This window comes from Garra rufa, chromosome 10 (genome assembly GCF_049309525.1).
Source record: "Garra rufa chromosome 10, GarRuf1.0, whole genome shotgun sequence".
Lineage (NCBI taxonomy): Eukaryota > Metazoa > Chordata > Actinopteri > Cypriniformes > Cyprinidae > Garra > Garra rufa.
In genome coordinates, this window is record NC_133370.1 from 11,210,248 (window position 1) to 11,233,587 (window position 23,340).

General features: G+C 34.1%; 1 protein-coding gene across 1 annotated transcript in view; it reads right to left on the reverse strand.

The window, feature by feature from the left end:
* gpc1b (glypican 1b) overlaps positions 1 to 23,340 on the reverse strand; it is a 137,118-nt gene that overhangs the window by 20,455 nt on the left and 93,323 nt on the right. The window contains exon 3 of the mRNA XM_073848511.1: positions 10,813 to 11,204. Coding sequence (XP_073704612.1) covers positions 10,813 to 11,204 — 392 coding nt within the window. The remainder of the gene's footprint in view (positions 1 to 10,812; positions 11,205 to 23,340) is intronic.

The following is a 23,340-nucleotide window of genomic DNA, read 5'->3' on the forward strand; positions in this document are numbered from 1 at the left end:
AAGACTCTAATAAAAATAAATAAATAAAATAATAATAATAATAATAATAATAATAATAATAATAATAAAAACAGTAATACTGTGAACAGTTGTTCTGATTATAAATAAAATAAAATGCTAAAAAAACTAAATTAAAAATAATAAAATAAAATAATAAAAAACGGGGAAAAAACAGGAAAAACGGTAATATTGTGAACAGTTGTTCTGCTTAATATTTTTGTGGAAACCTAATAAAAAGTTCAAAAGAACAGCATTTATTTGAAATAGAAATCTTTTGATTCTGTACTATTTAGAAGACTCTGGTAAAAAAAATAAATAAATAAATAAATAAAATAATAATAAAACACAGTAAAAAACGTAATATTGTGAACAGTTTCCTGCTTAATATTTTTGTGTAAACCTAATAGTAAGTTCAAAAGAACAGCATTTATTTGAAACAGAATGTTTTGTAATATTATAAATCCGTATATCACTTTTGATTCATTTAATGGTCTTTATGAATTAAAATAAATAAATAAATCTGACTGATGGACTCAATTTCTGAATAGTATTCTCTGAAAATAAGTCTTAATATTTAACAGCTCTTCATCTTAAACTGATCTTGTTTATTGGTAATTTATTAACATGATGTTTAGATGCTTTTTTGCGATAAAATTAGCAGTGTTAACACACGCATCACAACTGACATTGCCTGAGCTACTCTCTCATTACTTTCTGCATTCAGTGGACCCTAAAAGCCAAAACAATTGCGTCATGATGCCTTGTTTCCACATTCCCAGCTGTGATGGATCTGTGTTCAAAAGCAGAAGGCCTGGTGCTGTGAGGTCCACTGCTTTCGCCTGCTCTAGTCTGTTAGCTTTTTAGCCATGGCTCATCTTATCCAACAAAAGCCCTGTGTTTCAGAGGATTCTCATGCTATTTATTCAACCACAGCTGCATAATCCCTTCTATATTTGATAATTATTGCTGTTGGATTACCATATTCAAATGCTAAAGTACTTCACATCAACATGAAATGACATTCACAACCCACTTCTGCAACGCGATATACACCTACCAAGTAAGTACCATAGTACTGTTTTGTAGAGATGGGAGTTACATGGTTTTCTTGCTATTCTAATATTATGGATAACATTCATTTTAGTACCGTGGTATATTTAAAATGACCATAGTACACTACCAGTCCATTTTAAAATGTAATTTATTCCTGTGATTTCAAAGCTGAATTTTTTGTATCATTACTCCAGTCACACGATCCTTTAGAAATAATTCTAATATTCTGATTTGCTGCTCAAAAAACATTAATTAAATTAACATTAATGTTAAAAACAGCTGAGTAGAATTTTTTCAGGTTTCTTTGATGAATAGAAAGTTCAGAAGAAGAGCATTTATCTAAAATAGAACTCTTTTGTAACATTATAAATGTCTTTATCATCATTTTTGGTTATATATTTTCTTTACCTCCAAAAAATATACTGACTGTGTATAAGGTTACAAAAGCTTTTTATTTCATATAAATGCTGATATTTGTATCTTTCTATTCATCAAATAATCTTAAAGACTCAAATATTAATACTATTTTTTTTTTCTCGAACAGCAAATCAGCATATTAGAACAATTTCTAAAGGATCATGTGACACTGAAGACTGGGGAAATTATGCTGAAAACTTAGCTTTGATATTTGTTATTTTAAATAATAAAAATATTTCAAAATGTTACTGTTTTTGCTGTACTTTAAATCAAATAAATACAGGCTTGGTAAGCAGAAGAGGCTTCTTTAAAAACATTACAAATCTTACTGTTCAAAAACGTTTGACTGGTAGTGTATGTTGTACTCAAATATTATACTGTAATGTACAGTATTTCAAAGAATACCATGGTATTACCACCAAAAACACATTTACAAGGGATTTTAATGGTGACACCATGGTATTTTAAAAGAGTTCCCACTTTTGTTAGATTTATTCGTTCATTAACATATGCTTTAAGTTTTTGCCAATGTCTTCCCATCCTTCGTCTGATTTATAAGGCTCTACTTGTTCTTCTGTCCTTAAATGGCACGTCTGATAAGGGATGTGCGTATGTGGTCGGGGTCACAGCGCAGTCTAGATGTGCTCTCTTTACAGACGATCTTCTCTTTAGTAATTAGAAAGAAATATGGCTGCGCTCCTCCCAGTGTGTGGAGAAAGATGTGTGGCGACTGGCCTACTTCTGAAGTCACAGGGAGCACACGTCGTCCTTAATAAAAATGAATAAAACGCAGGAACGACTAGAGAGGAAAGAAGGGAAGACCAGCTGTGCTGCTTCTCTTTTATTCTTTCATTTCCTTCTTTTATTTCGAGGTAATACTCCTCTAATATCCGTTATTTTGCTTTCTTTCTGCTAAAACTCTTCCTTCCTTTTTCATCTTTATGTAGTCATCCTGAACCGCCCAAATTAATTACTCACCCTCATGTTGTTCCAAAACTGTAAGACTTAGGGATGGTTCGGAGTAGAATTGACTTCATTGCTATGCACTCCGAAGCCCATGTAAATACCCCATCTGAAATTTTTTTTTACCTTAGTCAAACATTTATGGAGATAGAGTTTTTCGAATTGCTTGTTACAGGAGTGAATGGTACATGTGATGTATCTCGTAAATTGCACCACTAAACGTGCAAGTAATCTTACCAAACTTGTACAGTAGTGTAAATAGGTTATGTACTCACTAAACGCTGCATCAGAACATTTGTAAGTCCACCATTAGTGTTTTAAAAACACGTTTTAGCCGATCCCTACTAGTCTCAAAAACTACAAATGGCGACACGTCGATGTCACTTCCCTGGTTTGAAAAAAGCACGTAAAAGTCCTCGTACAAGTTGACATGCACACAGATGTAGTAGGAGGACTTTTACGTGCTTTTTTCAAACCAGGGAAGTGATGTCGACTTGTAGTTTTTGAGACTAGTAGTTCTCGGGTAAAACGTGTTTTTAAAACACTCATGATGGACTTACAAATGTTCTGATGCAGCGTTTTGTGAGTACATAACCTATTTACACTACTGTACAAGTTTGGTAAGATTACTTGCACGTTTAGTGGTGCAATTTACGAGATACATCACATGTACCATTCACTCCTGTAACAAGCAATTCGAAAAACTCTAATATTTCCATAAATGTTCGACTAAGGTAAAAAAAACTTTGGATGGGGTATTTACATGGGCTTCGGAGTGCATAGCAATGAAGTCAATTCTACTCCGAACCATCCCTTTAGTTCATCTTTGGAACACAAATTAAGATATTTTTGAGGAAATCCAAGAGCTTTCTGATACGTTCAAGACCCAGAAAGGTGAAAGGACATTGTTAAAGTAGTCCATGTGACATCAGTGGTTCACCGTAATGTTATGAAGCTACGAGAATTCTTTTTGTGTGCAAGAAAACAAAAATAAAGACTTTATTCAACAATTTCTTCTCTTGTTTGTCAGTCTTCGACACATGTTTACAAGAGTACTTTGACTCATGCTGTTTATGCAGGCTCAGAAAGCTCTTGGTTTCATCAAAATATCTTAATTTGTGTTTCGAAAATGAACGAAGGTCTTACGGGTTTGGAACAACATGGAGATGAGTAATTAATGACAGAATTTTCATTTTTGGGAAACACATCCCTTTAAGCATTTGGTAGTATAATGTTGAGTATCACATAAATTGTGGCAGGCATATTTAGAGCACCAAAAATTTAAATTCTGTCATCATTTACTCATCCTGAAGTTGTTCCAAACCTTCATGAATGTCTATATTATGTTAGACATAAAAAAATATATTTTGAAGTATCTGGGTAATCAAACAGATGCTGGTTCTTACAGACTTCTATAGTATGGAAAAATGCTACTAAAGTCAGAAACTAAAACTGTTAAAAAAAAATCTTGTTAATGGAAAAATGCTAAAAAAAATTTTTTATGTTTTTTTATTTATTTTACCAAAATAAGAGGGATCATACAAAATGCATGTTATTTTTTTATTTAGTACTGACCTGAATAAGATATTTCACATAAAATATGTTTACATATAGTCCACGAGATAAAATATTAGTTGAATTAATAAAAATTACCCAGTTCAAAAGTTTACATACACTCGATTCCTAATATTGTGTTGTTACCTGAATGATCCACAGCTGTGTTTTTTTGTTTGTTTGTTTGTTTTTTTATTTTGTGATAGTTGTTCATGAGTCCCTTGTTTGTTCCGAACAGTAAAACGATCTGCTGTTCTTTAGAAAAATCCTTCAGGTCCCACAGATTCTTTGGTTTTTCAGCATTTTTGTATATTTAAACCCTTCCAACAATGACTGTATGATTCTGAGATCCATATTTTCACACTGAGGACATCTGAGGGACCCAAATGCAATTATTTTAGAAGGTTCAAACGCTAACTAATGCTTCAGAAGGAAACACAATGGATTAAGAGCCCGGAGGGTGAAAACTTTTGAACAGAATGTAGACATGTACATTTTTCATGTTTGGCTGAATATCTTTTTTGTATCTTTTCATTTAATACTGCCCAGCTATTAATGCATCGTTTTTCCTTCTAAAGCATCGGTGAGCATTTGAACCTTCCGTAATAGTTGCATTTGAGTCCCTCAGTTGTCCTCAGTGTAAAAAGACGGATCTTAAAATCATACAATCTTTGTTGGAAAGGGTTCAAATACACAAAAATTCTGAAAGCGAAGAATTTGTGGAACCTGAAGGATTGGGCAGTTTAACTGTTTAGGACAAACAAGGGCCTCATGAACAACCATCACTAAACAAAAAAAACAAAAAAAACAGCTGTGGATTAAGAATCAAGTGCATGTAAACTTTTGAAAATAAAAGCTCATTTAGAGCTCAATCAATAAGGCTTTTACTGAGTAATTACAGTTTTTCTCAATTGCTTAAACACATTTCTTGAAATTATGCCTCTTATTTGCGAAACTCTAAACACAAATCCACAACTCCTAACTCAATTCCCCAAACTTCCTATATTGAGGTCAAAATGAAGCTCTCCACTCAAAACAACTCAATCTTGCTGAAAAACCAAACTTTGCTCTCAGACATGACACACAAATCCTCAAAAAAACTCACACTACAACACAGTTTTACACACTGATGAGATAAATTCAAAACAATACTACTAAAACAATAAAAAAAAACTTTTCACATGATGAACACAACAAATGTATGTATTTGCAAGTGTTTTATTTCTTACTTTACAGTAATGTACTGTAGAAAACAGAACAAAACAGCAAACAACAACAAAATAATTATTCTGCCCAACATCCTGTGTTTGGTCTGGAACAGGCCAAAGAACCTCTTCAGCATCACAGGCTAAATTAGCCCTGGCCAGGCAGCAGGGGTCAAATCCTCTTGCATGCCTAATCCAACCCTGGCACCCATCAACTAAAATATATGAGACTGCTTGTCTTCTTTCCCTTGCCCTTCCTGTCTCTTCCATGTTGTCGTTGTCGTCATCATCCTTCTCCTTCTTCTCCTCCTCTTCCTCTTTCACCTCCTACTCTTCCTCTTCAAAATTACACATTACTATAGGTGGGATATTGATTGAAAAAGACTGAATAGGATTCAAAGTTACACTTGTACTAGTGGTCTGACAAAAAAAAAATGCATTACAACGTCATTGTGAAACAGAAAAGAAAAGGAAATATGGGCACAAAGGTGAAAATAAAAATGAGAAAGCCCACTGTCAGAATTTGTAACTCCTGCGTTGTCCTCTGTCTATATATGCTTTCCAATTGAAGGTTCATGAAATGTACCTTTGAGCTTTTTCAGAGAACTGCTTTATCATTGGTTGATCTATATTATTCTTCATTAGTGAAAGTCAAGATTCACTTGAATAATTCATGGCAAATTTACAAAAAGTCTAATAGAAATGTGTAGAATATATGATTGACAGTTTATGACAACTAGATCAAAAATTTTGCATTTACAGTAGGTAATGACTTATACGATGAGCTAATGACTTGATGTTTTGAGGGGTAAGACTTTTGCACAGAGAAATATATAATACATTTTGAGCAACATGACAATAGCAACTGATAATGTAGGAAACCGCAGACAAATGTATATAATCAGTTGTATGAATGTGCCAAAGCAATCACAACTTGATCAGAAGAAAGAGACGCTTTTTATGATGTGCACAAGAGACTAGATGATGTGGATGTTGAACAAGTAGTTTTGGCAATTTCATTTCTGATCTGAGAAGTGCACCAAAGTGACTGAGAAACACTGTAAGCTGACTTTGGCTCTTTTATCTCCATTGAAGATTCTGATTAGTGTGTGCTAAATTTTGACTCCTAGTGTTTCCAGTTGGGTAATTGTGTGCTAATTGAGCTCAAACTTCGCAGACTTGAGTGAACAATATTGAATGCTTGTGCTTTCTAAATGACCACATGGTGTAAGCACTGAGAAATGTAGGGATTTGTGTGTAGAGTTTTGCAGTAACAGTTCACCAAATATAACTCATGTGTCAAAGCAGGGAATAGTGTTTAATGTTTAGGGAAATGGGTGTGCTTTTTGAGAAATGGCGTTATAGTTTTGAAATTTTAGTTCAAAAGACTGGTTATAGTGTTTTAGCAATTGAGAAAAACTGTAATATTTCTGCTTCTAAAGCCTCTGGAAGGTTGGCCTAGTTTTCTTCCATTGAAACTGTTACTAAAACCATGATTATTGCTTAAAAAACACTTAATTTCTCTGCTAATCGACATAGAGATTAACATGCATTGAACACAGAACAATCCATTAAAGCAATTGGTGAACATAATGAATGATTAAATTATAAATGAGTTCATAACAGAAAAGAATGAACAGAATTATTATTCAACAGAAACCAAGAGGAATATATATGTGTGTGTGAGAAAAACATATCAACTTTCTGTTAGAAAAGAATGAAACAACGTCAGCCTCATTCCAAAACAATCACCTCTAGATTGAGTTGGATAAATCAGAAAGCAAGAGCGAGAGATAGATAGTGTGTTTAACCAAACCCTCAGAAGACGAGAACAAAGCAAAAGTAGAGCATTCAACTCCCTTTGGCGCACACACACGCACACACACACACACACACACACACACACACACACACACACACACACACACTCACACACACACACACACACACACACACACACACACACACACACACACACACACACACACACACACACACACACACACACACCTCATTCCAAAACCTAGTTAGCTGTCTTCCTGTCTACTCCCTACACAGGCAACTGCCTTCTAAGGTGGATTTAGAAACTCTGTAAGGCCACAACACCACATGCAACACAAATAGTACTCTTCATGTGAAGCCTTTAGCATGTTTGACATTAGCATGTTGCTAAGCTAACAACATAATGCTCTATTAACATTTAAAAAAACTTGGCAAATACAAATATTGGGTAAAATAGTACACCAGATAATCCAAGGGGAAAAGAATATAACATTTTCCCTGGTTTTCATTTCCATTGGTATTGCACAGTAATTTGTTCCCTTGCTTAGTAAATTGTGGCCATGTACTAATTTACTGTCCCGTTTTAGTAAATTGTGGACATGTCGTACTAAAATGTTGCCTTGTTTTAGTAAATGATGACCAGGTTGTAATTTGTTCCCTCATTTTAGTAAACCCTATCCGCTTTGTACTAATTTCTTTCCTTGCTTTAGTAAATTGTGTAAATCGTTATATTAATGCTAATTTTACCAATTTAATTAAATCAGTATGAGGGAACAACTTAGTGCTGTTTACTGTCCTCGTTTTAGAGCTGCTTTACAGCAGATTTGGATTTAGTTTGCACCATTAAAACATTATTTTCCTGTTTAACACTGCTTTTTATATAACTATATTGAATAAAGATCTTTATAAACAAAGGTGACTTGACTTAAAGGGAAAGTTCTCCCAAAAATACATTTACAAATTGCCATAAAGCTATTTTTGTTTTCGCGTAGCTTCATTAAATTGGGGTTAAACTACTAATGTCACATGGACTATCTTAATTTGTGTCCTGAAGAAAACTGAAGGTCTTAAAGGTTTGGAACGACATGAGTGTAAGTAATTAATGACCGAATTTTCATTTTTGGTTGAACTATTTCTTTACATACAACTATTTCTATTACTTGACATACATGCGCTGTTGTTGTATAATGGTGGGCAGGTCATTAGATTTTGGTATTATTTTTTCCCTCTTACATGATGAGGTTAAACGACATCTCTTGGTTTGACTAAACAGACCGGAACTGGCAAATCAATCATTTCCCCCACCTCAGTTCATACCCACACACACACACGCACATACTTTGCCCTTTTCAATATGCAGTGCTGGCAGTTTCTCTGTGTTGTCAACCTTGACTTACTTTGAAGAGGTCAGACACAGAGTTGGGTTCCTTTCACTACTCATTTAGATTTCAGGAGAGAAGAGAATTGAGAAGGGGAGAAGAAAAGCAGAGGAAAGAATGAGGAGTGGACATCAACAACAAAAAGAAATCAAAGATCTTTATTAGTGATAATGTAAAATGTATTTAAGTGTAACTGTTTGAATCACTCTCAATTTTCCTTAAATGGAAACAAGCAGCTTGGTTCAACATGGTTTGGAATGCTAACCTCGGGTTTGGAGTGAAACGATACTGATTAAATAATGACAGATTGTTCATTTTGGGGTGACTCGCCCATATTTAAGCAACAAGCAATTTTTTTTTTTTAATTTAATTTAAGAATCCTATATAAAGCTGTTGTTTTCACATAAGCATTGACAATTCTGATTGATTTCAATGAATCACCTTGAAACTCACAATTCAGAATTTTTTTCGCAGAATGACAACATATAAAAATTAAAATTGATTTTTTTCTTGGAATTGCATGATATAAACAATTGTGAGTTATAAAGTCAGAATTGCACAATATATAAAATGCAATTCAGACTTTTTTTTCAGAATTGCATAATATAAACAATTGCGAGTTATAAAGTCAGAATAGTGGGATATAAACTCGCAATTCTGACTATTTTCTCAAATTGAGTATTATATACGTACAATTGCGAGTTATAAAGTCAGAAGAGTGGGATATAAACTCACAATTCTGACTTTTTTTCTCAAAACTGCATGATATAAACTAACAATTGCGAGTTATAAAGTCATAATAGTGGGATATAAGCTTAAAATTCTGACTTTTTTTAAATTGCATGATATAAACTGGCAATTTCAGTTTCAACTGAAACTGAATTTCAAGTTATAAAGTCAGAATAGCGGGATATAAACTCGCAGTTCAGAGTTTTTCTTGGGATTGCTTGATTTAAACTTGCAATTCTGACTTTTTTATTGCATGACATAAAATCGCAATTGCACATTATAAAGTCAAATTCTGAGGGGTAAAAAAGACTGATGTGTGACCCTGGACCACAAAACCAGTCATAAGGGTAATTTTTTAATTAAAAGCTGAATAAATAAGCTTTCCATTGATGTATGGCTTGTTAGGATAGGACAATATTTGGCCAAGATTACTGCATATTACTAATCAAAAATTAAGTTTTGATATATTTATGGTAGGAAATATATTAAATATCTTCATGAAACATGATCTTTACTTAATATCCTAATGATTTTGGTCATAAAAGATAATTTTGACCCATGCTAAATATGACTGGTTTTGTCGTCCAGGGTCACATATGTTTTCATAATTGTCAATTTATATCTCACAATTTTGATTTAAAAACTCACATTTGCAATTATTCCTTATTTAGACAACAGCAGCTTTTAATAAAGTTAGTTTTATTCATAAATTGTATTAATAAATCTGAATTATCTGAATTGAGAATCTGATTGTGTGTCAGACACCATCTATAATCTGATATTTAATTACATATTTGAAAAGATCTGAAAAAGTTAGCCATCTTTTATTAATTACCAACTGTTGTTGAACTATTTTAAAACTATAAGTAGTTTGCTGATTCAAAGCAGCTCCTCAAAATAGGTGAGTAAACCTTCAATTCTCAATGAATGAGGTCAGGTTGGTTTAATCTATCACCACTATTACTTTCTCCTCACAATAAAACAGGGCTGTGGTGCTATGTCTGTGCTTTGTTTTATTGAGTAAGGAAACAGGACCTTGCCTTCAAGGATTTCAAACAACCATGAATGGTCTTTACAAGAATCTAAATGTGCATGAACCTATAAAGGCAGCAGCTGCGCTTTACACTAAGAGCATCTCAGTCTAATGTCAGCATTAATTGGATGGACGCAATAATTTTGTTGCAGTGTGTTTGTGTGTGGGTGTGTGTTTGTATGTACATTGATTGCCAGAGCCTCAGGGATATTCATTGTGTCTTGTTTTCCCAATGCATTGATCCTACGCTGTTTACCGCAACGCTTTAACATGCAGCTGCGTTTGTTTGCGTCTTGGTTTTAGTAGGAGGTATTGGGTTCGTACATTGCCACAGGTATGCATTATGAATGCAAGGAATACCGAGAAGGAAATGCTTCTGAAATGCATAACCAGGCGCAAAACTTTTATAGGGTCAAGACATTTTTCTGTCCTCAATGAAAGCTGAAATGCTGTGTAAAGTTTAGAAATCACAGCAAATCACTTCATATTTGATGTTTAAAGAAATAGTTCACACCAAAACACAAATGTTATGACTATTTATGCAACCTCAAGCCATCTAAACTTGTATGCTGTTATTAAAAGTCCAAAAAAGGCTTGTAGTTTGGCCAAATGTGTTCATGTACATCAAGGTCATGGCTTGTCAGGACCAAACATTATGGAAACGTTATGAGAAGACAGAGAGTGGAAGTTCTCCTACCTGTGAAACTTTCCGCACGGCTTCGCCGCTGATCACCAGACCCTGAGCAAACGTTCTGGCCGCAATAACCGTGCGTGTGATTTTGGTTTTGAGCTCTCTCGGCGTGTCTCCAAACGGCTTCAGCGTTTCTGACTGCTTGGCTACGCACTCCAGATACTCCTCTCCAATAATGTACTGAGGGTTTAAAGCCTTAAAGAGTCTTTCCAGCAGACGGGCCCAGAATTCGTTCAGCGCCTCCTCGAGATTGACGTTGGACCCTCGGTAGTAGCGCCGAAGGTCTGAGTACAGATCCTGAAATGCCTTTGCGATTTGGGAGAAGAGAGGTCCAAACCCGGTCTGGAAAGAGGTTTGGAGCGATGCTTCAGAACGGTTCAACAGCTCCAAGAAATAATCTGGAAACACACACAAAAGAACAACATTAGAGCGGCTATTCAAGTTAGAAAACTCAAGGGCTTAAAAATTACTATTCTGAATCAACGAGGAGGCAAGGGAGGCAGCGCCTCCTCAAAATGTTGGATGGGGAAAACAAACTTGCAGTTAAAAAATAAAACACCACACATATTACAAAATATAACATGAAAAGGTGTATAAATCAGTAGTTTTTCTGAAGAAACATTGCCCAACAGTGACATGACTGGTTATGAATGGCTGTGATTGGTTCATGCATTAAATCCTGCCTCTCGTGTTTGTCTGCGTTCCACGTTCACGATCGGTCTGAACAAACAATATAATGAAATATAATATAACAATATAATTAATAAAAAAGTAAGTAAACAGCTTACACACTTAGATATAATCACTTTGTTATGTCAAAATCAAATTTAAAATGGCATGAAACATAATCTGTGGTAGTTTTTAGTGGGGCTGCCCCCTAATAGTCGACTAAGCATTATTCGATGAGAAGAGGCTTGGTCGACCAAAATGTTATTAGTCGCAGAAAAATAAGTCAAGTGACTGACAGATCATTATTGGATGGTCTTTGTGGTAATATAGTACATCGGGCAGGACATCCAAATGCTCACCGATCATTTATCAATCTCAAATATGGCTTTTGATCTGAAAGATGTATGTAGTAGCAACTTTACATGGCCACTCAATCTAATGTTAACCTAGAAAAATGTGTGCCATTGAAGTGTCACTTGAACTTAAAATACTCTGTCATATTTGGCCATACAGATAAGAATAATACATCTTTTGAATCTGTAAAGGCTCTACGTTTATTTGTGTGCACTCACAATAACAACAAAATGTTGTGCTTTTGTAAAATAATGAAAGCAAACAGGATGTGCTTTCTGCCGTCTCGGTCTCTGTGAAACTTGAGTGTGAAACTGTGTATACTTGCCTTACAGACATGAAAAATATATCTTTTATAGAGAGAAATGTCTACTTTCAAATTAACGTTTACAGAGCTTTAATGACTGATGATCTGATCCATTCAAAAATAGCTAAAAGTTAACTATTAAAAGAATAGCTGAAGGTAACTGCAACTTTTTATTTCACAACAAATTTGACCAATTTTGACTTTTTATCTCATAATTCTGACTTTGAGTTGGCATTTTACATTTCTGGTTTTATGTTGCAATTCTTTTTTCCCCTCAAAATTCAGAGTATTACGAATTCACAATTAGTCAAAAACATACTTCCATACCAAACAACTCAAAACAATAATGCTTTATAAATGTAATTATAAATCTGATTTAGATGAGGCACAATTGCTATGAAATAGAAATGTACCAAAATCATTCTTGACATTCACTCTTAAAAATAAAGGCTCGAAGGGGGCGTTTTTGCAGTGATGCCATAGAAGGACCATTTTTGGTTCCCCAAAGAACCTTTCAGTAAACAGTTCCTAAAAGAACCATTTTAAAGAACATTTTAGAATTTTTCCGCTATAAAGAACCTTTTCTGCATTTGAAAGGTTTCATTGATGTTCATGGTGCTTCATGGAACCATCAATAACCTTTATTTGCAAGAGAGTATTTATATTTGTGACTTTGGACCACAAAACCAGTCATTGTGAAAGTCATCAAACCCCAGCCTTCCTTTGATGGTTTGTTAGGTTAGGGTAATATTTCTGAGATATTTGAAAATCTGGGTGAAAAATCAAAATATTGAGAAAATCCCCTTTAAGTTGTCCAAATTAAGTTCTTAGCAATGCATATTACTAAGCAAAAATTACGTTTTGATATATATACAGTCGGAAATTTACAAAATATCTCCATGGAACATAGAACAATATCATAATAATTTTCGGCATAGAAGAAAAATCTATAATTTTGACCCATACAATGTATTTTAGGCTATTGCTACAAATATACAGCTACTTAAGACTGGTTTTGTGGGTCCAGGGTTACATTTATTCATTTAGCTCATTTACCCCCACATAACAGTTAGACAACAGTTCCTTGTGTAGTTTGAACACCAACACAATAAAAATCAATGAGAGAAATATGAATGAGTTTTTACACACACACACACACACACACACACACACACACACACACACACACACACACACACACACACACACACACACACAATTGCAGAGATCTCAAAGGGAAAGTCGATCAGTATGAATTGTGTTATGTAATACAGTGATATCATAAGCTCACAATAACCCGGTCACACATCAGTCCATCCCACATTACCCATGAGAGATTGTTCAAGTACAGAAAGAAAGTGAATATACACTATTAAAAATAATGGATGGTTCCATGAAGAACCTTGAACAACCATGGAACCTTTCAAATGTAGAAAAGGCTCTTTATAGTCGAAAAAGTTTCTTTAGATTTTTTTAAATATTCTTAAAAATGGTTCTTTAAAGAACTGTTCATTGTAAAAAAAAAAACACCCCTTTGGAGTCTTTATTTTTCAGAGTGTAACGGTGTATAAATTCAGCCATGGGTCTGTACATTTATAACACACACTAGAAGCACAACGAATCATAACGGTGAACCCAAACCAGGTCAAAATTAATCTTTCTAAAACCTACACCACTTCTCCAAAGCCAGGGACATTGCACCAATGGGATTATGTCTGTACTAATACATTCATGATGAAATACAGAGCAGTGTGCTGTAAATAAGACTTTTTTGTGCCCTACATTTGATTTAGTTCACATCAATCTTGCTTTTGAAATGGCCAAACAAATCAGACTCGATGAAGCATTTCAAAACATCTAAATTAAACAGATCACTGGGCTTTTGGTTTTACCAGCTGCATTTTTTTGATGAAACGATTGTCACATTCATGTACCCTTGCACTATAAGGACCCCACATCCATTTTCTCTCGTCATGATTCAATGGACACTTTTCATATTTTCATTTCAATAAAAGCCTCTATAAAGTGATACCACTGATCAAGATGAATCTGTTTTCACTCCAAATGTATGTTTTCAGGGTCTGCAAACTCCTGATTCGCAACATGACAGCCTGCAGGACATGAATATTACAGCCATTATGTTTGTTCTTCCTGCATTACAAAGGCATAACAATAGTTTTGATCTTAAACTAAACGTACAACAATATAACATTCAATTTCATTGGTAATACAGCTCAATGTTTCATTAATCCTCCCACATTAATATGTATTCAGTTAAATTTAAATGAAAACGTAAGTAAAAGTATATGACTCATATAAATATTGAGTATTTTAATGGCTTTTTATGTTAATGGGTACCAGATTTTTAAGGTTTATAGGAAGGCATGACCAAAAAAAAATAAATAAATAAATTGAGTCACAGTAAAGACATTCATAACGTTCTAAAAAAAAATCAATTTAAAATAATTGCTGTTCTTTTTAACTATAAAATCATCAAAACATCCTGAAAAAAGTATGATGATTTGCACAAAAATAAAATAAAAATAAATCCTGAAAAAGTATCTTGATTTCCACAAAAACAATATAAAAATAAATCCTAAAAAAGTGTCATGATTTCCACAAAAATAAAATAAAAAAATCCAGAAAAGAAGTATCATGATTTCCACTAAAATAAAATAAAATGAAATAATACAACAAAATAATAAATCCTGAAAATGTATCATGATTTCAACAAAAATAAAATAAAATAAAATAAAATAAAATCTTGGAAAGTGTCATGATTTCCACAAAAATAAAATAAAATAATAAAATAAAATAAACGCATTTCCACAAAAATAAAATAAAATAAAAAAATCCAGAAAAGTATCATGATTTCCACAAAACTAAACTAAACTAAATTAAAATAATAACAAAATAAATCCTGAAAAAGTATCATGATTTCCACAAAATAAAATAAAATAAAATAAAATAAAATGATAAATCCTGAAAAAGTATCATGATTTTCCACAAAAATAAAATAAAACAAAATAAACCCTGAAAAAACTATCATGATTTCCACAAAATAAAATAAAATGATAAATCCTGAAAAAGTATCATGATTTCCACAAAACTAAAATAAAATAAATCCTTAAAGAAGTATGATTATTTCCCCCAAAATAAAATAAAATAAAATAAATCCTGGAAAGTATCATAATTTCCACAAAAAATAAAATAAAATAAAATAATAAAATAAACCCTGAAAAAGAACCATGCATTTCCACAAAAATAAAATAAAATAAAATAAAATAAAATAAAATAATCCAGAAAAAAAATCATGATTTCCACAAAACTAAACTAAAATAATATAATAAAACAAAATAAAATAATAAATCCTAAAAAAAAAAAAAAAAGTATAATGATTTCCACAAAAATGAAATAAATCCTGGAAAGTATCATCATTTCCACAAAAATAAAATAAAATAATAAAATGAACCCTGAAAAAGAACCATGCATTTCCACAAAAATTAAATTAAATAAAATAAAAAATCCAGAAAAAAAAATATCATGATTTCCACAAAACGAAACTAAACTAAATATAATAAAACAAAATAAAATAATAAATCCTAAAAAAAAAAAAAAAAAAATAATAATAATAATAATAATGATTTCCACAAAAATGAAATAAATCCTGAAGAAAGTATTATGATTTCCATTAGTGTTGCTCCAAAAAAGAAATAAAGTCATAGAGGTTTGGAACAACATGAGTGTGCAAAAATGACGACACAATTTGCATTTTGAGGTAAACTATATCTTTAAGTGTCTGATTATTTTTGGGAGGCACTGTATGAGGTGAGGAAACATCCTCACTTTAAATATAGAGAAACTGATATGAAAAAAAAGGCCATGAAAGGTAGATACCCAGTTCTTTATATTCCTGTCACACTTCTCTGACCCTCCACCCCCTCTCTACACCCGTCTCTGCGCTCTCTCTCTCTCGCTCTCCCTCTCCTCCATCTATCTCTCTGACAGGCGCGCGGGCGTAATGATATCAGCGGCATCGTAACAGAACACGCCGGGCTGTTAATTTGCGGCCGAGCCCGTGATGGAGAGACAAGCAGCTGGGGACCACAGAGTGATGGAATGAGAGGAAGGGATGAAAGAAGAGAGGGATTTGAATGTGATTACATGTAATTGTATTTGTGCATTCTGACAAAGTGCCGAATGACTGAATTAAGGGAACGCCAGCCCTCCCTCATTTTGTTCAATATTTTAAATGAATGCACGCACACACACACACACACACAGACCTTTGAAGCCGAATTAGGACCTTTCAACAACGTCATATTTTCCAGACAAATATTATGATATTTTGGCATAACTAAAGGCCATTTCACACCAAGAACAATAACTGTATTAGCTTCCAAACCAAATGCACAATAACATTCTGCTTGTTATAAGTGGGTGCTGCAGTTTTGTCGCCTGCTGCTTTAAATGTTCAAGCCCTTAAAAGTTGGGTGGATTCTGCTTTACTGTCAATGATTTCATTGCTTAGCATTTAGAAAAATGGTTCTGAAAGTGTGACGTTATCGTTGTCATAAGTTTTGATTAGTAATATGCATTGCTAAGAATTAATTTGAAAAACATTAAAGGTGATTTTCTTAATTAGATTTTTTTTGCACCCTCAGATTCCAGATTTTCAAATAGTTGTATCTCGGCCAAATATTGTCATATCCTAACAAACCATACATCAACGGAAAGCTTATTTATGATGTATAAATCTTAATTAAAAAAAAAAAAGTCCCTTATTACCCTTGCATATAGGGTTATTAAAGCTTTATAGTTATAATTAAGTATGATCATTGGTGTAAAAGAGCCTTAAAGGGACTATTTACACAAAAATGAAAATTCTCTTATTTACTCAGCCTCATGTTGGTCCAAACCTGAATGACTTTTTCGTTGTTCTGTGGAACACACACACACACACACACAAAGATTTTTGAAAATATATATGAATACAAAGAAAGTTAGTATCTAAACAGTTTTAGTCCCCATTGGCATCTATTGTATTGTATTGATAAAATAACAAATCCTGAAAAGTATCATGATTTCCACAAAATAACATAAAATAAAATAATAAATCCTGAAAAAGTATCATAATTTCCACAAAATAAAATAAAATAATAAATTCTGAAAAAGTATCATGATTTTCATAAAAATTAAATAAAATAATAAATCCTGAAAAAGTATCATGATTTTCACAAAAATAAAATAAAATTAATTAAAATAAAAAATATCATGAAAATACAATACATTCTGAATAAATTATATTTCCACAAAAATAAAATAAAATAAAAATCCTGAAAAAAGTATCAAGATTTCCAAAAAAATAAACCCTGAAAGTAGTATGATTTCCACAAAAATTAAATAAAATAATAAATTCTGAAAAAAGTATCATGATTTTAAAAATAAAATAGAACCATGCATTTCCACAAAAATAAAATAAACAAAATAAAAAATCCAGAAAAAAATATAATGAAAATACAATACATCCTTAATAAATTATCATGATTTCCACAAAAATAAAATAAAATAATAAATCCTGAAAAAGTATCATGATCTTAACAATAATAACAATAAAAATAAAAATAAAATACAATAAACCCTGAAAAAGGTATCATGAGTTTTACAAAAAAATATATTATTTTCAATATATAAAACATTATTATTATTAACATTGTTTTTTGAAATTGCAATAATATTTCACAATATTATTTTTTAAGTGTGTTTTTAATTACTGACTTAATTAGTTACAGTTAAGTATGATCTTTGGTGTGAACAAGCCTTAAAGGGACTATTTACACAAAAATGAAAATTCTCTTAATATTTACTCAGCCTCGTGCTGTTCCGAACCTGTATGACTTTCTTTGTTCTGTGGAACACACACACAGACACACAAAGATATTTGAAAGATACATGCACAAAGAATGTTAGTAACTAAACACTTTCAGTTCCCAGTGACTTCCATTGCACTGACAAAAATACAGTGGAAGTCAAAGGGAAGCGAAATTGTTTGGTTTGGTTCCTTGCAGACATTAGTCAGTTTATGAGCTTTTCAAACAGAGAGGATAACTTTAAATGTCAGTTTGAATTCGTGAAGACATTCTCATGAAATTTGACCTTCACATGTGTACCAAACCCCCCCACACACACGTTTGTTTTTATCTCCATGGGGACTTTCCATTGACTTCTGTTGTGTTTATACTGAGATAATGATATTGTCTGTCGCTTATCAACAAATTTAACTCACACAGACCTTTTCATTTTTCATTAAATGGGTCATGAACTGCCTTTTTTATAATTTTGTACTGTTCCCTGAGGTCCACTTATAATGTCATCAAGATGTTTACATTTAAAAAAAAGCATAATTTAGTAAGTAATAGGCTATTTTCCGTCCTGTTATTAACCTCTCTCAGTTCGAATAGGTGTGGTGGATTGTAGACTCGGAAGTAAACGCCCACTGCTATGATTGGCTAATAGTTGTGTAAGTTTGACAGCCTACATCCTTCATAGATGGACGCATAAATACTCAGTACATATCAAACAATCTGTAAAAACAGATAAAGCAATAGTGACCACGTAATAATAACAGTTACTTACACTTGTGGTGTGTGACTTTACTGTCGGATTCAATATAGTTGGCTGTTACGTTCCTCGCATCTGCGCAATTTGCTTTGTGTATGTGCATGTGCTTTTGTGTGTGCAGGTGGCCCATTGGTGTAGTGATGGACCACGTGATTGCTGAACTTGGAGCCGGGTGATAAAAGGGCGGTGTTTTCGAAACATGTTAGAAATGTTATTTTTCTTACAAAAATGCATCGATTCGGTGAAGGAGGTCGTTATTCACCACCTGGAGCTGTGTGAGGCACTTTTTTTATTATAGATGGATGTGCTTTATTGGACTTGTTTTGGACTGATGAAGAGAAACACCCACACACTTATTTAAAAAGCTTAAAGGAGTCAGAACTATTATTAATAGGGATGTAACGGTATCAAAACTTCACAGTACTGTAATACCTCGGTATGAATGGCACGGTACGGTATTTATTGAATCATTTACAGGTAAAAAAAAAAAAAAAAAATGAAGAGAGAAGTGCCAGAAGAAGAAGTGTTTATTAAACGGTTTACATGAACACTGAACATATCAATGGCATGCAAATTATCCATCTATCTGTAAACTTTGAAACAGGAACTTCAATTTTTCTGGAATTATTTATTATTCTTGAAAACTCAGAAAAAATAAAAATAGCAGCCTACTTATTGCAGCTGGCCCATGTGCTGAATGAGTATTTGAGAACACTCACCTCATTCACTCACACACTCACTTATTCAGACAGAGACAGGTTTCAGACAGAAAAAACGAAATGCTTCCACACATCCAATTTAAAACCCGCTTTAGGTTCGACCATTTCCATCTCTTTGGCTGTATCCGAAATCGCCCCCTATACCCTCAAATAGGGCACTATTTGAGGGGACAGCCATTTTAAGTGGTGTTCTAAACCATAGTGGATGATCTCGAGTGCACTCATTCAATCCCACAATGCACCGCAAAAACGAGTGTACAACCGATGTACACTCAACGGCTAGAGATAACTCATAATGCACTGTGAGAGTCGTGCGCCGATTGAATTCCCGATCCGCGTTCACCAGAAGATGGCGCCCGCAACTTAATCATCCATCTGTTTATTTTACAACGCGCTCGTCCAAGCCGTAATACAGCGTACAACAGGTACAAGTTCCTTGTAAATATAGAATTAAATTGTTTAACTAGGGTTTATACATAATTTCCACGACAGAGTTCAGTATAAATCATTTAATCTTACTACTGGAACTGCCCATTTCAAATGATTATTAAACCGCAAGAAAACGGCAGTCCTTCATTCGTTTTCATTCACTCCTTCAAGTGAACTGTATGAGTGGACTAATGTAGGGAATAGTGAATAGGGTATAGGGGTCGATTTCGGAAACAGCCTTTTCCTTTGCCGCTACTAACAGCACCCACATTACTGGATTCGTAGCGACAACAGACCGCAAAGGATGATGGGAATTGTAGTTCCGGCTACCTCCCGTTCGCTGCATTCGCCTGAGCAAACTTTTCTCAGAAGACCTATCGTTTTATCAAGTCATGCGACCACGGTAGTATCGAAAAAATTTGCTATTGCGGTACGACAGTTTTTACAATACCGTTACATCCTTAATTATTAATATAACTCCGATTACATTTGTCTGAAAGAAGGAAGTCATATACACCTAGGATGCCTTGAGGGTGAGTAAATGATGGGCTAATTTTCATTTTTGGGTGAAATAACCCTTTAAGCAAACCAAATTAAGATCGAAGGAACATAAAATACAATAGATCCAAATCACTAACCTACAATAATCTAAACTGAACATTTGAATAGAACAGAATGACATTTTCAGAAATTTGGCTTTCAAACAACAATACAAACACACTTTTAGCACTTGTCCTGTGAAAGGCAGCAGGGTGGGTTACCTAAGCTAAAGAGGTCTGATAAGGGCTTAAACCCATGTGCGGCTGATCAGAAATGCAGCTTCCACCTGCAGGCCTGTCTACACCTAGCATGAGAGATCATGCATTTGGAAAGGACATGAGCTTTATGGTCACAGAGGAGCTCTTTAAAACAACCGTGCTCTACTTCTGAGGAGCTTGTAAACTCGGCAGCTCTGTCTGAAGGCTCTTAAATCAGACAGTACACCAGCTGTGGCCTGAATCCCCTCCTGATACCATGCATGTCAACTGCATGACTCGAGTCTCCACAGGTGCACACACAGGTGTATCTATGGTACTATACGCTTAAAAGTTCACTATGATGCTCAAATTTTGGTCAGCAGCATTTTTTCCATATATAAATGTATCAGTAAGATTGCATTTATTTAAAGGAACAATATGTAAGAAATTTATGTCAGTTAATCATAAAATGGCCCTGACATGTCACTAGACATTAAGAAATCATGTTCATTTCAAATACTTTTATCACTGACAACAGTGGTCCGGCCAGGATATTGTCATTTAAAAGTGCAAGTTGCAGCCCTCAACTGATGTTATTGTTGTCATTTTGTGTTTTGGTCTGAGGCTCCACCCTCCAGCTATCTACCAATCACGAAGTCAGTAGAGTTTTGTGAGACGGGTTGCCAGCTCTGCTCTAGTTAGTTACAGCTGCTGCTAAGAACGAGTCGGATAAAACATGTATAAAGTTACGAAACCTAAAAGACCTCGTTATGAATCCGAAGAACGTCGTGACAAAGTCCGAAATAAAACAAGGATTTGTATAGGAGATGCCTTTGACAGATGGAGATGGCTGAAAACAGAGACGAATTTGAAGACAGATGCCAACGTTGCTAATTTTCTCCTGGACAGGTAAGATTCATCTGTTTGGCTAACTTACTTGTACTTAATGTAAATAGACATTTCAAATATTCACGACAGTCGAACAAAGGTATATATGTTCGTGCAACGTAACGTAGCGCATATGGAGGAGGTGGGGTCATCGAATTGAAAAGGTAAGGAATTGTTTGGATTGGAAAATAGAAACAGCGAGTCGCCATTGCTAACATTATCAATGCATTATCAGAGCCCGTTTCTCTGTCATTATGCTGAAACGCAGAGGAAAACAACATTAGCACGTCGATTATGGCAATGTGAAACGTAATTGAGATGTATTGAGTAACCTAACGTTACCTCGGTAAAAATGAATGAAAGAAGGAATTGACCCTCGACTTTTGGATGCTATATTCTACCATGTTTGTTGGTATAGGCTTAAAGCCCCGTGCTGCCGTACATAGTGGATTTTCCACGGTCGCACGTCCTAAATGCGTTCATAAAAAGCTTTATATCACACCACTAGCAGGGTATGAAAACAATCTATGTTCCGACTGAAATGTGGTATTACAGTGCATCTTTATGAAATATTTGGCTAATCGCCAAATTACTTCGCAAAACATCTCTCATGACGCATAAACATAAGTAACAGAAGAAAAAAAACTTATTGTGTAGGACTCATCACTTGCCATTGGAAGCTCCTTGTAGCAGCCTACAGTCCTGCGGAATCCTGCAGCTTAGCTGGCAACCTCGAGTCAGGAGGGGATACACCGTTCTACAGTATTTTGAAAGTGATTGCAGTACCAGTTTTGGCCACAATCCTACATATTGTTCCTTTAAACAAATGTGACATTATCTTACTATTTAAATTAAGAAAATACATTTAAATAAAGGAAATCAGTATATTAGAATGATTTCTGAAGGATCAAATGACACTGAAAACTGGAGTAATGATGCTGAAAATTTACAATACAATACTAAAATAGAAAACAGTTATTTTTAATTGTTTTCATATTGTTAAAAACGTATTGTAGTATTTTATGTCATCAATTAACGGAAGGACTATTCATGTTTGCACACAGAAAGCACACACAGCACTCTGGAAAATGAAGGAGTGGAAACAAGAGAGAAAACAGAACCATAACATAAAAATGGCGGTCACTGTTCCTCATAAAACTGCTAGTGTGTGTGAGGGAGAGAGAGATGGAGAGAAATGTCTCTGGGATCATAGGTCTGTGTCAGCGTAGGTCTTTCTCAACGTGATTAGCATGTCAACATGAAATGGCCAATAAGGACACGCGACAGAGCAGCTGTCCTTGTCGCAGATGACATCATCGGAGGTGACCTCCAACGGGAAATTGTTTTCCTGAATGACTCTCTGTAATTGAAAATATTCTTTCAATATATCAGCACTTCAAATTGCTCGGCTGCTATTCAACCTCAAAATCAGGACTGTAATAAATGTATTCAGCTAAGAAAATATCACTAATTAATCTGCAGTGATTCAGACAAAGGCACTTGAGAACGTCATAAATTAAAAAATGTGATCTGATAAATTAGATTTACTATCTTCTGTGCTGTGATTAAATCTGTTGTCTTTAGAAACAGACACGTAAATCTTCTGGTCTGTGACTTGAGTTTTAACATCTTTTGGAAGTCTTTTTCTACCAGTGCTGTTTAGCTTTATATCTAAACGTGGCCAGATGTTTTCAATGTGTGCGTGTGTGATTCGTTGAGAAATGATCCCCTACAGTGAAAGGCCGCTCCTTATGAATTCCTAAACACTGAGAATCTCCTCACCCTTACAGAGAATCCAGTTCCCAACACAAAC